Here is a 15383-nt window from a genome sequence, read left to right on the forward strand (position 1 = left end):
GCAGTAGAAGATGCCTCCTTTGTCTTTTAGCACGGCATTGAGAATCTCTGTGTGGATTAAACCTGAATCCCAATTCAAGGGGTAAAGGGTAGAACCCACTCTTTCATGTCTTCAAATACATTAATAATTCATACGTTTCATAAGTTAGTTAAAATGAAAGTAAAACATAGCTAAAAGTCCTAATAAATATTGTTAAAAACGCTAAGGTTAAAAAGTTTACAGAGTGAGACATCTTCTCTAGAAAGTATCGTTTTGGGCCACTGTAGAGTGAGAGTGCTCTCGCATGTATAGACAAGCTTTGTCGTTTTCTCGGTGAAAAGCAGGCTGGCCTCACGGCAGAAACGAAACGGGAAAACCTCATAAACATGCTGAAAGTTGTTCTAAACGGTTGTTTCTTAGGAAATTATCGTCTTTGTAAGTATATTGGTGTATAAAGCACTTACATAGAAGCGTTTTCTATTTCAAAAGTTGTACTTGTTTGTCAAGTTCGCTAGCTTCATGCTACTGCTAGCTTGCATTTGCAGTTGGGGTAGGTGTGTTAGCTAACTGTTAGCTGATGTGTGTTTAGCCTGCTATATGAGCAGTATTGGCATTTTATTTAATTTTTTCTGTATGTTTCAGTTACCACTTATTTTTTACTAGAAAGCTTTACAAAGCAAGAAAAGCAAGCTTTGTGTGCGGAGTTTTCTTCATTGGTTCGCTAGCTGTCTAGCGGCATATAGTTAGAGTTAGCATAGTTAGCAGATGGTTAGAATTTTCTCATTCAATTGAGTGGGTGTACCTAATGTTGTGGCTCGTAATTATGTAAATCCTCTAACAATCAAGAGTCATTTTCCCGGTTTGAAATGCTTCACTTTTCCCATCATCAGTCATCAATCCAAAATGACACACACACATTTGGCCTGTGTCCAGGTCTTAAACATTCCAGCAGTCTGCCAACGGATCAGACGGCTTCATGACTGCTGCTACGGGAAGAGCAGATGATGGAGAGTATTATGGTGATGTGTATGTGCGCTCTGGCATTCATTTATTTATGGGGGTAAGTAGTCTGTTTACACTGTCAGGTCATGCGAACAAAATATCACTTTCCCCTTTAGGGAAACTCCATAATATGAATGTGTTTTTTTTCCGGAAGGTATATAAGTTTTCAACATTGCCCAATTCCGTGTGTGTTTTGCGTCAGCGTGTGTGAGAATTTCCCTCAATTCACAGGTGGTGCAGAAACACTGCAAAGACACTTAACAGACACGCAGCTGCTTCTGACAAGACCAAAAACCCCCAAGAGAGTTCTGCTCTACTGCTGCTAACATGCTATGGCTGTCATCCTAAGACTTCCAAAACCCTTTTCTGAGATTTGTTCTTGCAGTTACTTTTCCTAGTTGAAATAAATGGAAGTAAGATTGTGACCAGAAGTGCTGTGGAGTTTATGCTATGGGAATACTAACATCAGCAGCATACATTCCAAAAGTTGTTTCAGTAGATTCGAGCGAGTATGTTACATAATACAAATGTTTAAGCATTCACTTTCTGTACTTCAGAAACACTGATGATATTTAGTACTATTTACGACTTTCAATGTTATATTCAGTTTAGGAGAAAGACTTCAACCACTATATTCCCGTCATGTTTTTTTATTGGGGAAGCTCCAGTATTATGCCACAGTTTAAAAATATGGCTGTTTCCAAATTGGGCTGCACGGCGGTCTAGTGGTTAGCTCACAGACATCACAGTTAGGTGGCCCGAGTTCAATCCCACCCTCGTCCATCTCTGTGTGGAGTTTGCATGTTCTCCTTGTGCATGCGTGGGTTTTCTCCGGGTACTCCGGTGTCCTCCCACATTCCAAAAACATGCTAGGTTAATTGGCGACTCCAAATTATCCATAGGTATGAATGTGAGTGTGAATGGTTGTTTGTCTATATGTGCCCTGTGATTGGCTGGCGACCAGTCCAGGATGTACCCCGCCTCTCGTCCGAAGACAGCTGAAATTGGCTCCGCGACCTTCGTGAGGATAAGCGGTAGAAAATTAATGAATTTTGTCCAAATTTTGCATTTTCAAGCACAATAACATACATTCATTTACTACCGCTTTCCTCACGAGGGTAGCTGGAGCCTATCCCAGCTGTCTTCGGGCGAGAGGTGGGGTAGACCCTGGACTGATCGCCAGCCAATCACAGGGCACATATAGTCAAACAACCATTCACACTCACATTCATACCTATTGACAATTTGGAGTCGCCAATTAACCTAGCATGTTTTTGGAATGTGGGAGGAAACCGGAGAAAACCCACGCATGCACAGGGAGAACATGCAAACTCCACACAGAGATGATGGCCGAGGGTGGAATTGAACTCAGGTCTCCTAGCTGCAAGGCCTGCACGCAAACCACTTCAACACCGTGCAGTGGACAATAACATACAAATACAAGTAATTACAAAAACATTCAAATTGTAATATGTAGTATTCTATAGTGGTCACCAGGTGTCAGTAATGTTATTTTCATGCGCGGTGAGATTTTTCCAAATATTCCCACATTTAGTGTAATTTCATTTCCCATTAGAAATGAATGGCCAATTTAAATAGCACACTCTGCTGAAAATATCACTTAAGTCACTTTGTTATATTTTGACAGTGATGCATGCCATGGCTTGGTTGATAAAGTATATGTGCTTCCTAACCCAAATGTGCAAGGTTCAAATCCCATTTCTGCATTCATCATGTTAGATTACATCACTGTCCTCTTATCACTGCCACCGGTCAACGAATCAGGGCAATGGCTAAACCAACGAGATAACAAATTCTGATTTCTTCATAACATTAATTTGAGATTGCAACCATTGAAAATTTAAAATATGATATTGCATCGTGTCCGTGATACGCGTTCCAACTCGGTTTTCTACTGATCTATTTTTTCCAAACAATACACTTTTGGGAAGTATTTAGTGTTATTCTTGTACAGAACAAGTTATCCTTTATGTTAATATGCAAATTGGTGAGAAAATAACTAATTTTTGCTTGCTATGTCACGCTTTTTGTACCCGTTTATTATTAATGCCATGATAGTTGGCAAGTAACCTTTACGCTACATAAGTTTGCCTTGTTGTAACACAGCAACTATTTTTCATATGCATCGCTTCAGTTCTTTTTCCCCAGCTGCAGCAAAAGGTCACGGTTTAATTCTATTGAGCATTTTTATGCGCTTGCATCTTTAGCCTCTAATATTTTCCTTTTCATCTCGCCTGATCAGAAGCCACCAAGAGAGATTGCAACTCCACAATACCTATTGTGAAGATGAGGAATAAAAAGCAAAGCTGCACTCCTGGGATGCCACCGACAATGGTGCAGCCTTGGCCTAGATGCAATGCACCGCTCTCCTATTCAGTCTACACTTATGATAGCTCCGCATTCATATGTGCATATGTGTGCTCTCATTAGATGTCTATGGGAATAGTGACAGGATTGGAGTAATGGTAATGGTTTTATTTCATTTGAACATGCATCAGATTATAATTGAATGCATCACATAATCAGTTCACAGTTCCACATGTCCAAAAGGAGTAGGAAGAAGCAAAGCTTATTAAATCCTACCCCTCCATCTGGTACTTTTTACAATCAGTAATTGTTACATTTGTTCACTTCCTGCTTTCCTAATATAGTTTAAGGTTTTTTTGTAATTTTTGTGTAATTTATTTTATTTTTATATAATTGTATATTTATATAATATTTTTTTAAATTATATAATTTTTTATTTTAATTTATTATATATAATATAAAAAATTTCAATACATTTTTATATAATTTTTTTTATTTTTTGTCACGTACCGAAGTACGAGGTGATATGACCATACAATGGTACCATAGTAACTTTAGTACATACAGTCGAGAGACAGGTATACATGAGCAAATAAACAAAAGGGAGTGACGATGCTGAGAGAGCATTATAGGATCCAACGATCGGCTCGGGGAAAAGTTTTGTATGTGTAAAAAATGGATTGTGTGAGTATTTCAGCTCCATTATCCCGCTACAGCTAAGGTGACATGGTTTCAGGATAAGTGCTTTAATTGGTACCTCAAGGAATAGAACCAACTGTACAATAGTAACACGGTGCTATACGGATGAGCTGTAGGGTCACTTGAACACAAGTACTGTTGGAAATAGATGACGTACTTGGAGACATTTTTACTTGTAAGTCCTTCTCTGAAGCCCTGTTGAAAACTTTGTTTACATTGAGAAGTATCTCTTTTTGTCTTTGTGTTTGACCCATTGTACTAATTGATCATTGTTGTCAGGTTGAAGCAGCAAAGTATTTTATCGTTTCAGTCTTTCATCCACAAAACAAAGGCGTTCTGGGTGCCCTGAAACATCAATTACTTTGTGACCAGTTCTGAGTTCTCCGCCTTAGCGATAGCCATTCACACTCTGTTGTCAATAGATGTTGAAGACTGAAGATGGGAGACTCTGGGAAACATTCCCACTGACTTTAGGTGGAGGAGTTTGAGTTCATGAGTGATCCTATGTTATTCAATGCTACATGCCTCTGATAGGGTCTCCTTAAGGTGGTTGGTCTTAGGGTAATGGGCTGGACCAAGAGTGATTACAAAGACCTCTGTCAAATCAAAACAAAGGGAACCTACCTATGAAACCAACCCAAATGAACCACATAGTGGTGAAATGTTGGTATCATTGAAGGTGGAAGTTGAAGACCGAAGGTGGGAGACTCTGGCAAACAGTCCTAGCACACTCTTGGTTGGTCTTTTGTAATGGGCTGGACCAAGAGTGATTACGAAGACCTCTCTCAAATCAAAACAACAAGGGGAACCTACCTATGAAACCAACCCAAATGAACCACATAGTGGTGAAATGTTGGTATCGTTGAAGGTGGAAGTTGAAGACCGAAGATGGGAGACTCTGGCAAGCAGTCCTAGCACACTCTTGGTTGGTTTTATGGTAATGGGCTGGACAAGAGTCATTACGAAAACCTCTGTCAAATCAAAACAAGGGGAACCTACCTATGAAACCAACCCAAATAAAGCACATAGTGGTGAAATGTTGGTATCGTTGAAGGTGGAAGTTGAAGACCAAAGATGGGAGACTCTGGCAAACAGTCCCAGCACACTCTTGGTTGGTCTTATGTAATGGGCTGAACCAAAAGTGATTATGAAGACCTCTGTCAAATCAAAACAAGAGGAACCTACCTATGAAACCAACCCAAATAAAGCACATAGTGGTGAAATGTTGGTATCGTTGAAGGTGGAAGTTGAAGACCAAAGGTGGAAGACTCTGGCAAACAGCCCCAGCACACTCTTGGTTGGTTTTATGGTTATGGGCTGGACCAAGAGTGATTACGAGGACCTCTGTCAAATCAAAACAAGGGGAACCTACCTATGAAACCAACCCAAATGAGGAACATAGTGGTGAAATGTTGGTATCTGGAAAACAGTTCCAGCACACTCTTGGTTGGTCCTAGGGTAATGGTCTGGACCAAGTGTGATTGAAGCCTATGAACCCAAATGAACCACAGTGGTGAAATGTTGGTATTGCTGAATGAGGGCATTGCGTATCTGCACCATAGAGTTGGAGAACCGCTACTGACTTTAGTTTGTGCTTATGTGCCAAACTGCAGTTCAGGCTACTAGTCCTTCTTGGGGGCCCTTTGAAGTGCGCTGAAGGAGGACTTTTCTAAAGATTCCATAGTTCTACCAGGTCTTCAATGATGCCCATGTTGACAATGAAAGTGTGACCTAGAGTAGTATGATTGGGAAAAATGGTTATTAGGCTTCTCTGGTAATCACAGTCTGTCTATGACTAACAGTATGTCCACCTAGCCCCAGAAGGGTCGAGGTTGCAGATGTTTGGATGGCATCGGAGTCCGCCAAACAGATCTTGCATGTCCAAGTACTTAGAAAGGGTAAAGATTAAGACCCACAGTGGCCAAAATTGTTATATGCTTTCTAACCAGTTCTCACTTCTAAGAGTTATATAACGACAAACCTAAGGATGCTGAACATTCTATCACATGTATGCGGTGTTATCGTGACAAAATAAATGTCTTCACTGGCAGATTAAGTGTCTTTTAGAGGGTAAAAGCCTTCTTCATTATGTATCGTGCAAGAAGTGAAAGTCCTGGTCCCAACTGCTGAAACAGTCAGCTCTACAATCCTGCCAGCTTTGACTGACATCTCCTGTGCCATTCACTGAGACCATTCCATTTACTTCACATAAATTCCGTCTGATTTTAGCTCTTGTACAAATTTTACTTGACAGAAACACTGCACTCAAATCAGTGATCCTGTTCCAAGACTAGCACATTAATGGATTTTCCTTGGTCGATAGCGTATGACTTCACAAGAAGAGTATGTATAAATAGAATAGCGACAAAGTGAAGGGGGGAGGGATGACACATGGGTACAGGATAAGTAGAAATGTAGTGGTAACTGAAAGGAGAGTGGGAAAATAAGGGATGTTCTACATCCTTAAACAGTAGCATGCAGCTCAAACAAACAGCTGGAAGGACCAGGATAAGTACAAAAATTCATTCATTCATTCATTTTCTACCGCTTATCCTCACAAGGGTTGCAGAGGTGCTGGAGCCTATCCCAGCTGTCTTCGGGCGAGAGGCGGTGTACACCCTGGACTGGTCGTCAGCCAATCACAGGGCACATATAGACAAACAACCATTCACACTCACATTCATACCTATGGACAATTTGGAGTCGGCAATTAACCTAGCATGTTTTTGGAATGTGGGAGGAAAACCGGAGTACCCGGAGAAAACCCACGGGGAGAACATGCAAACGCCACACAGAGATGGCCGAGGGTGGGATTGAACTCGGGGTGGCACGCTAACCACTCGACCACTGTGCAGCTGACTCTCTAGCCACTCAAAAAAAAAAAGCATTTGCAACTGAACGGACTGAAAGGGTATTTTAGCGGACAATTTGGAGTCGCTAATTAACCTAGCATGTTTTTGGAATGTGGGAGGAAACCGGAGTACCCGGAGAAAACCCACTCATGCACGGGGAGAACATGCAAACTCCTCACAGAGATGACCGAGGGTGGAATTGAACTCTGGTCTCCGAGCTGTGAAGTCTGCGTGCTAACCACTCGCCCGCCGTGCAGCCGAGTCAACATTTATTAATTCATTCATTTTCTACTGCTTATCCTCATGAGGGTCGCGGTGGTTGCTGGAGCCTATCCCAGCTGTCTTCGGGCGAGAGGCGGGGTACACCCTGGACTGGTCGCCAGCCAATCACAGGGAACATATAGACAAACAACCATTCACACTCACATTAATACCTATGGACAATTTGGAGTCGCCAATTAACCTAGCATCTCTTTGGAATGTGGGAGGAAACTGTAGTACCCGGAGAAAACCCACGCTGCAACATGTGCTCCACACAGAGATGGCCGAGGGTGGAATTGAACCCTGGTCTCCTAACTGTGAGGTCAGCGTGCTAACCACTCGACTGCCATTAATAGTGTTTCTTCAAATTAAATAGCACACAGGTACAGCAGCTCAGCAACAATGCTGCCACTCCCACTCCCACTCCACTTGATAACATTGACCCGGTCTTGTAATCCATTGCCAAGCAATTGTGCCTCACCCTGCTCTTTAAGCTGGAGAACTATCACCCCCACTATCCCACCCACTCTCTAATATTTAAGCAACATTCACATACTTTTGTCCAGGACCAAGTCCTAAATGTCCATAATGAGCTCACTATTAGTTCCGCCTATCAAACTTTTCTCACGGAAGTGCAGGATTGTTTTTGACCACCCACTCTGCCTAAGGAGGCATGCACTCTTGGATGTAGTCCAGGGAAACCTCTCCTTTGCTGAGTACGCCATTTGTTTTCAGGCGCAGGCTGCCGAGTACGACTACGATGATGATTGCATCCCTTTTCTTTTGACAAGACTGAAGTCATGTACCACTTATCCTGGTCACGGTGACCGATAAGCTGTAGCTATCATAATTGAAATGATTTAATCACACCTATAAAAACTTAAAACATGCAAAATAAGGCAAAAAACCTTTGCATGCCCAGCCTGTGAAATATCCAATATCGTGTTACAAGGCTTGTGAAAAGCTGTATAGCAATCCCCATAACAAAATATTACTAGCTCAATAACAACGTTTACTGCATCGATTGCAAATAAAATACACAAACCACAAGCTAAAATTAGCTGAATGAATTAAATGGCGATGATTAAATGACAAAACATTATGTGGTGTCCATTCAAGAGGCTTAAATTGCTGAGTAGCGAGTGCTAAGGTCGTTTAAAGTGGGGCAGAAAACTAATTAACAACTAATTTAGGAATATAGTTGTCCCTCGCTACATCAAACCTCGCTTCGTCATTCTCACAAAAATAAATTAGTAATTGATCGCTGTTTCGTTGTGGACTAGGGCGTATTATTCATTCATTCATTCATTTTCTACCGATTATCCTCATGTGAGTCGCAGGGGTGCTGGAGCCTATCCCAGCTGTCTTCTACACCCTGGACTGGTCGCCAGCCAATCACAGGGCACATATAGACAAACAACCATTCACACTCACATTCATGCTATTGGACAATTTGGAGTCGCTAATTAACCTAGCATGTTTTTGGAATGTGGGAGGAAACCGGAGTACCCGGAGAAAACCCACGCATGCACGGGGAAAACATGCAAACTCCACACAGAGATGGCCGAGGGTGGAATTGAACCCTGGTCTCCTAGCTGTGAGGTCTGCGCGCTAACCACTCGACCGCCGTGCAGCCGACTCAATATTTATTAATTCATTCATTTTCTACTGCTTATCCTCACGAGGATCGCGAGGGTTGCTGGAGCCTATCCCAGCTGTCTTCGGGATTGGTCGCCAGCCAATCACAGGGCACATATAGACAAACAACCATTCACACTCACATTCATACCTATGGACAATTTGGAGTCGCCAATTAACCTAGCATGTTTTTGGAATGTGGGAAACATGCAAACTCCACACAGAGATGGCCGAAGGAGGAATTGAACTCGGGTCTCCTAGCTGTGAGGCCTGCGTGCTAACCACTCGGAAAATATTATCATATATCATATCATCATGTCATATATAGCATTGTAGTCACTAGACATCAGTAATTTTACATTGATGAGACATTACCTTACATTACATTACCATAACTTGTACTGTAGTCTGATATTACAGTGGAAAAAAAAGGTTCAATTCCATGTGGAAGTGGTACAATTCTGGCTTCTGACTTTGTCCCGTCTTAAGTTTAGAATACATAAACTGGAGGCCCTGCAGAGATCTGGTCTCCACATAAACATTGGTCAGTGTGGTGTAAACAAATGGAAATTGAATACAAAGTCAAAGTTATTATTATTTTTTTTTTTTATATAATTAGATTTTTTGGGATTATTTTTTTGAGTGAATGCACTAACCTGCAGATGGAATGTATCTCATGTGTGTCTTCATCCTTGCGTGCGTTGTCTGTCAGACTGTCGCCCAAAGCCATGAGACACTCAGCAAAGCTCTTGTAGATGGAATGACACCTTCTGGTTGAAACCGCACTGATAGAGGAAGGCCTCACCACTGGAAAATACACAAAGTACCCTAAATTAAAACACACATACACTAAATAGTACATACTGTATACAATATGATGTAGCAGTGATGGATAGCGATAAATAATAGTCATGATTTTTATGTAGTTGTTCTACTTTAGACAACAAAAAGAATGTATTCATTTTCTACTGCTTATCCTCACGAGAACTGGTCGCCAGCCAATCACAGGGCACATATAGACAAACAACCATTCACACTCGCCAATTAACCTAGCATGTTTTTGGAATGTGGGAGGAAACCGGAGTACCCGAAGAAAACCCACGCATGCACAGGGAGAACATGCAAACTCCACACAGAGATGGCCGAGGGTGAAGGGTGGAATTGAACCCTGGTCTCCTAGCTGTGAGGTCTGCACGCTAACCACTAGACCGCCGTGCCGCCCATAATTATAAATTAGAATAATCATAATAATAATACAGTAAACCTCGGATATATCGGATTCAATTGTTCCCACTGGTTTTGTCCGATATAAGCGAAATCCGTTATATGCGTATACCGGAAAATGTCCGTTTTACGCATATATCGGATTTATATCCGGTATATGCGTAAATCGGATTTTATCCGTTATAAAAAGGCACTTCCTTGACTATGTTTTCAATGTACCTGGACGCGCAGGCAACGCTGCAAACGCTGCAAATGACGTCGTATAGCGGCCTGTCACGATTCGGCGAATCGGAGCGCCACGATGCGGCCATCCGATATATGCGAGGGAAATTTAATGAAAATGCATTGGAACGGGACTGGAGATTTTGTCCGAAATAGGCGAAATCCGTTATAAAAAATCCGATATATGCAATGAATTTTTATTGGAAATGCATTACAGAAAAATCGGTTCTTTTTTATCTGTCCGTTGTGAGCGAATTTCCGATATATCCGAGTCCGATACGTATATCCGAGGTTTACTGTAATAATAAAAATAAACAAATGAATGTTGTATTTTAACGTATCTTTTACTCTGTTTACTTGCTTTTATTCAACTCCATTTTCCTGGAGTCCATCCTGTAGACCGCTTCGCCCCCCCCGCGGTGATGCGTCCATTCACTGCAGTGTCATCTGCAAACTTTTGTTTGCGGTATGTTGTCCTTGAGGGAGGCGAGTGTGTTCCCAAATCATGATATATTAATTTTTGCATTGTAGAATGGCTTCCAGAGGCTTGAAATTATAGCAAGGCGGCCTTTAAATCAGCTATCTTCTCAACAATGGGTGAATAATAAATAAAGGGTCTGATTGATAGGACTCTAAACAACAAGTCATTGTAAATAGCAGATATTAGCATCACACGTTCACCAATTATATCTTATCATCGTATCTTAGTCCTTTCCCCTTTGTTATTATCGCTTGCATCCTCAACTGAATGGAGAACAAGGCAGTCGTCACTCAACCGCTCATTAAAAATAAATAATCCACATAGCAAAGTTGTTAGCGGATCACTTTAAAAATGATGTGATATGACGGTTATAAAAAATAAACACAAACATTCAATTAAAAGTGAGCATCCCTGCGCCATCACGTCATGACGTTAAAGTGCAGCGAATGTGTGCTTTATCATGCCACGATTCATCTGCCAACTCATTCGTCTAGAAGCTCATATCACCTGACAGACTACCTGCAAGTGGATTTACTAAGCCCGAAGTGGGAGCGCTTGACTATAAACGAAAAAGGCAACACCAATGAATAAAGAATGGTAACAATTAGAACGGCATCGCATTATTAATATTATGCAATCCATAACAAAACACATAACAGCCCACTAAAGCCACTCAACGGCTACCCGCTTATGGAGATAGAAAGGAATTAATGGAGCTGATGTGATGCAAATGAGTGTGGACAGGTGGCTAAATGTGGAATTTGGATGAGAAGCACCCCTCTGCAACCGCATCCCCACAACAGCCCCATTGCTCAGGGGACTTTGACCGAGGCACCGAAACCCCCCTGCGATCCTTTCACGGCTGAACACTTGCCCACTGCTTCTGTGTGTCATTTATTTCAATTCAACCATTATTATAATATACAGTAATAAAAATGAACTGAGGCAGCACGGTGGACGAGTGGTTAGCACACATGCCACACAGCTAGAAAACCCGGGTTCGATTCCCCACTTGGAAATCCCTGTGTAGAGTTTGCATGTTCTCCCCTAAAACATGCATGGTAGTTTTCTAGAGTGTGAATGGTTGTTTGTCTATATGTGCCCTGTGATTGGCTGGCGACCAGTCCAGGGTGTACCCCGCCTCTCGCCCCAAGACAGCTGGGATAGGCTCCAGCACCCCCCGCGACCCTCGTGAGGATAAGCGGCAGAAAATTAATGAAAAAATGAATTGAGGCAGCATGGTGAACGAGTGGTTAGCACACATGCCACACAGCTAGAAAACCCGGGTTCGATTCCCCACTTGGAAATCTCTGTGTGGAGTATGCATGTTCTCCCCCAAAACATGCATGCTAGTTTTCTAGAGTGTGAATGGTTGTTTGTCTATATGTGCCCTGTGATTGGCTGGCCACCAGTCCAGGGTGTACCCCGCCTCTCGCCCGAAGACAGCTGGGATAGGCTCCAGCACCCCCGCGACCCTTGTGAGGATAAGCGGTAGAAAATGAATGAATGAATGAACAATTGAATTGAGGCAGCATGGTGTATGAGTGGTTACTGTGCAGGCCACACAGCTAGAAGACCCAGGTTTGATTCCCTGCTCGGGCATCTCTGTGTGGAGTTTGCATGTTCTCCCCCAAAACATGCATGCTCGGTTAATTAGCGACTCCAAATGTGTGAATGGTTGTTTGTTTATATGTAATGGTAATGGTTCAATTTCATTTGAACATGCATCAGATTACAATTGAATGCATCACATAATCAGTTCACAGTTCCACATGTCCAAAAGGAGTAGGAAGAAGCAAAGCTTATTAAATCCTACCCCTCCATCTGGTACTTTTACAATCAGTAACTGTTACATTTGTTCACTTCCTGCTTTCCGAATATGGTTTAAGGTTTTTATTTTGTTTTGTTTTGGGTTTTTTTTATTTATAAATTTTTAAAATGTTTTAGTCCCGTACCGAAGTATGTATCAATTCATAGTTAGGACTTTTTTTGTATTTCAAGATTTGTTCACTTCCTGCTTTCCTAATATAATTTAAGTTTTTTTTGCTAGGTTAATTGACGACTGTAAATTGTCCATAGGTATGAATGTGAGTGTGAATGGTTGTTTGTCTATATGTGCCCTGTGATTGGTTGGCGACCGGTCCAGGGTGTACCCTGACAGCTGTGATAGGCTCCAGCATGCCTGTGACCCTCGTGAGGATAAGCGGTACAGAAAATGGATGGATGGATAAATGAACTGATAAAAGATACCACACATGTCTAAAAATGTATTTGTCACAACACTCGTCTCTTTAATAGTAGCAGAGCGTTTGAATCCCACTTTAAGTGTTATTATAAGCAATGAGTGTCAAGTTTTTTTGGACTTAAGCCACCCTGCACTTGAAAAGGCTGAGAAGCTCATCGAGGATGCTCTATCAACTCGACTCCAGTAGATTTTCTAGAGCTTTGTTTCACACTTCAGCTCTTTAGAGGAGCATGTCAGATTAGATTGATTGACGACTAAACGCTGTTGTGTGACTGAAAAACAACAATAGTTGGTACATCCCAGTGGTCGTCTCTCATTAAAATCATTTAGGTAGTGGTGTCTCTTCACTGTCCGTCAATTTCAACACCGACCGTTATACAAATTATGTCCTAAGTATGTCACATGGGTATCAAACAAGTCAACTTTACATCATATATGTATCATAGGTTTGACAGACATGCTTTTTTTAGCGTCATAATTGTCCTAAGAATTGTCATACTCTTTGATGAATACGTATACATATACTGATGTACAGTCAACTGATGCTTATTTTTTTTAACAGTATAAACTCACAAAAGCCAAATTCAACCGAACAATGAGGGGTTGTGTTCAAAGAATCCATATAATGAATGTTCAATTCACGTTTTTAGTGTAGATTGTACTTTAATTTGAGTGATATAAATATCCAATTGCACCTACATGCATAATAAAGACTCTCCTGTGATATTCGGGGGGTGTCCCTGAATGCACCTCACAGTTGTGTAGTGACAATATGGAATTGTCGTTCCTAAAAGGACTAAAGTTGGATTAAGTCGATTGGGTCCAGTTAAGATTGTATTACATCAGAACCCAGACAAACCGAGGAAACATTGCCTATCATAATTAAAAATCGATTAAAAATTTGATATTTATTGATCACAACTCTGGTAATTTTTCCCCGGGTACTACGGTTTCCTCCCACATTCCAAAAACATGCTAGGTTAATTAGGTTAACTCCAAATTGTCCATAGGTATGAATGTGAGTGTGAATGGTTGTTTGTCTATATGTGCCCTGTGATTGGCTGGTGACCAGTCCAGGGTGTACCCCGCCTCTCGCCCAAAGACAGCTGGGATAGGCTCCAGCACCAACCACGGTAGAAAATAAATGGATGAATGAATGTCTCCAAATGACATGAATACAAAAAATAATAATAACATTAAAAATAACAGCATGACTGCACGGTGTACAAGTGGTTAGCGCGCAAGCCACACAGCTCAGAGACTCAGGTTCGATTACCCGCTGTGTGGAGTTTTGAATGTGAGTGTGAATGGTTGTTTGTCTATATGTGCCCTGTGATTGGCTGGCCACCAGTCCAGGGTGTACCCCGCCTCTCACCCGAAGACAGCTGGGATAGGCTCCAGCACCCCCACGACCCTCGTGAGGATAAGCGGTAGAAAATGAATGAATGAATGAACATTAAATAACAGCATGGCTGCACGGTGTGCGAGTGGTTAGCGCGAAGGCCACACAGCTCAGAGACTCAGGTTCAATTACCCTCTCGGCCATCTCTGTGCGGAATTTGCATGTTTTCCCCGTGGGTTTTCTCCGGGTACTCCGGTTTCCTCCCACATTCCAAAAACATGCTAGGTTAATTAGCGACTCCAAATTGTCCATAGGTATGAATGTGAGTGTGAATGGTTGTTTGTCTATATGTGCCCTGTGATTGGCTGGCGACCAGTCCAGGGTGTACCCCGCCTCGAGTCTGAAGACAGCTGGGATAGGTTCCAGCACCTATTCCAGAAAGCCCATTTACCATTTCTGTAAATTACCCATACAACCAATAAGAATAAACCTTAGCCCAAAATTTGGCCTGGCGTTGGTATGAATAATTTAGGACTTAACTGCATCGAACTGAACCTGTGCAAAGAGGGGGGGGTGTTCGGAGTGGATGATCCGAGTCCCAGAGGCATCCTTACAAAAGTGATAACTCCCACAGGAAGCCCGGGATGTCTTATTGAGCTCAGCCTTTTGTGGAGCGAGAGAGAGAGAGAGAGAGAGAGAGAGATCCTTTACTGACTGCTGATGACATCGCCGAGATGGCTTTCTTCTGGCGTGTGACGGCTTCAGGTGCATCATGTCATGATTAGTTTCCAGAACGGTAGGAATAACACTCCTGGAGTGTGTTACTGTCCCGGAAAAACTCTTGTCGTGACAAGTACAAGTCAGAGGAAGCTGGCAGGTGAACAGGAGATACTAATTGGGTCAGTCGCTGCATCAACAGAACTTTTCCTACTCTCGCCACAGCGATGCACTGTTTAATATTTAATAAAGCAGCCCCTTCCTCCATTTCCATCAGTGTTTTTTTTTTTTTTTTTTTTTTCCTCTGGAAACCTATTGATTTCAAGCAGGGTACTTCGGTTACCCTGAAGATTATTGGCTTCAGTGATCTCCATCAAGTTTTAATGAAGACCC

General features: G+C 42.0%; 1 protein-coding gene and 1 long non-coding RNA gene across 2 annotated transcripts in view; one reads left to right on the forward strand and one right to left on the reverse strand.

Annotated features, from left to right (window-relative positions):
* The window catches only part of nrn1la (neuritin 1-like a), a 66754-nt gene that overhangs the window by 13875 nt on the left and 37496 nt on the right, over nt 1–15383 (reverse strand). The window contains exon 2 of the mRNA XM_058076445.1: nt 9416–9566. Within this exon, the coding sequence (XP_057932428.1) occupies nt 9416–9566 (151 nt within the window). The remainder of the gene's footprint in view (nt 1–9415; nt 9567–15383) is intronic.
* On the forward strand, nt 303–1593 carry LOC131131601 (uncharacterized). The gene is made up of 3 exons (XR_009130211.1): nt 303–414; nt 913–1039; nt 1213–1593. It is a non-coding gene; the product is annotated as an uncharacterized LOC131131601 (long non-coding RNA).

This window comes from Doryrhamphus excisus, chromosome 6 (genome assembly GCF_030265055.1).
Source record: "Doryrhamphus excisus isolate RoL2022-K1 chromosome 6, RoL_Dexc_1.0, whole genome shotgun sequence".
Classification (NCBI taxonomy): Eukaryota; Metazoa; Chordata; class Actinopteri; order Syngnathiformes; family Syngnathidae; genus Doryrhamphus; species Doryrhamphus excisus.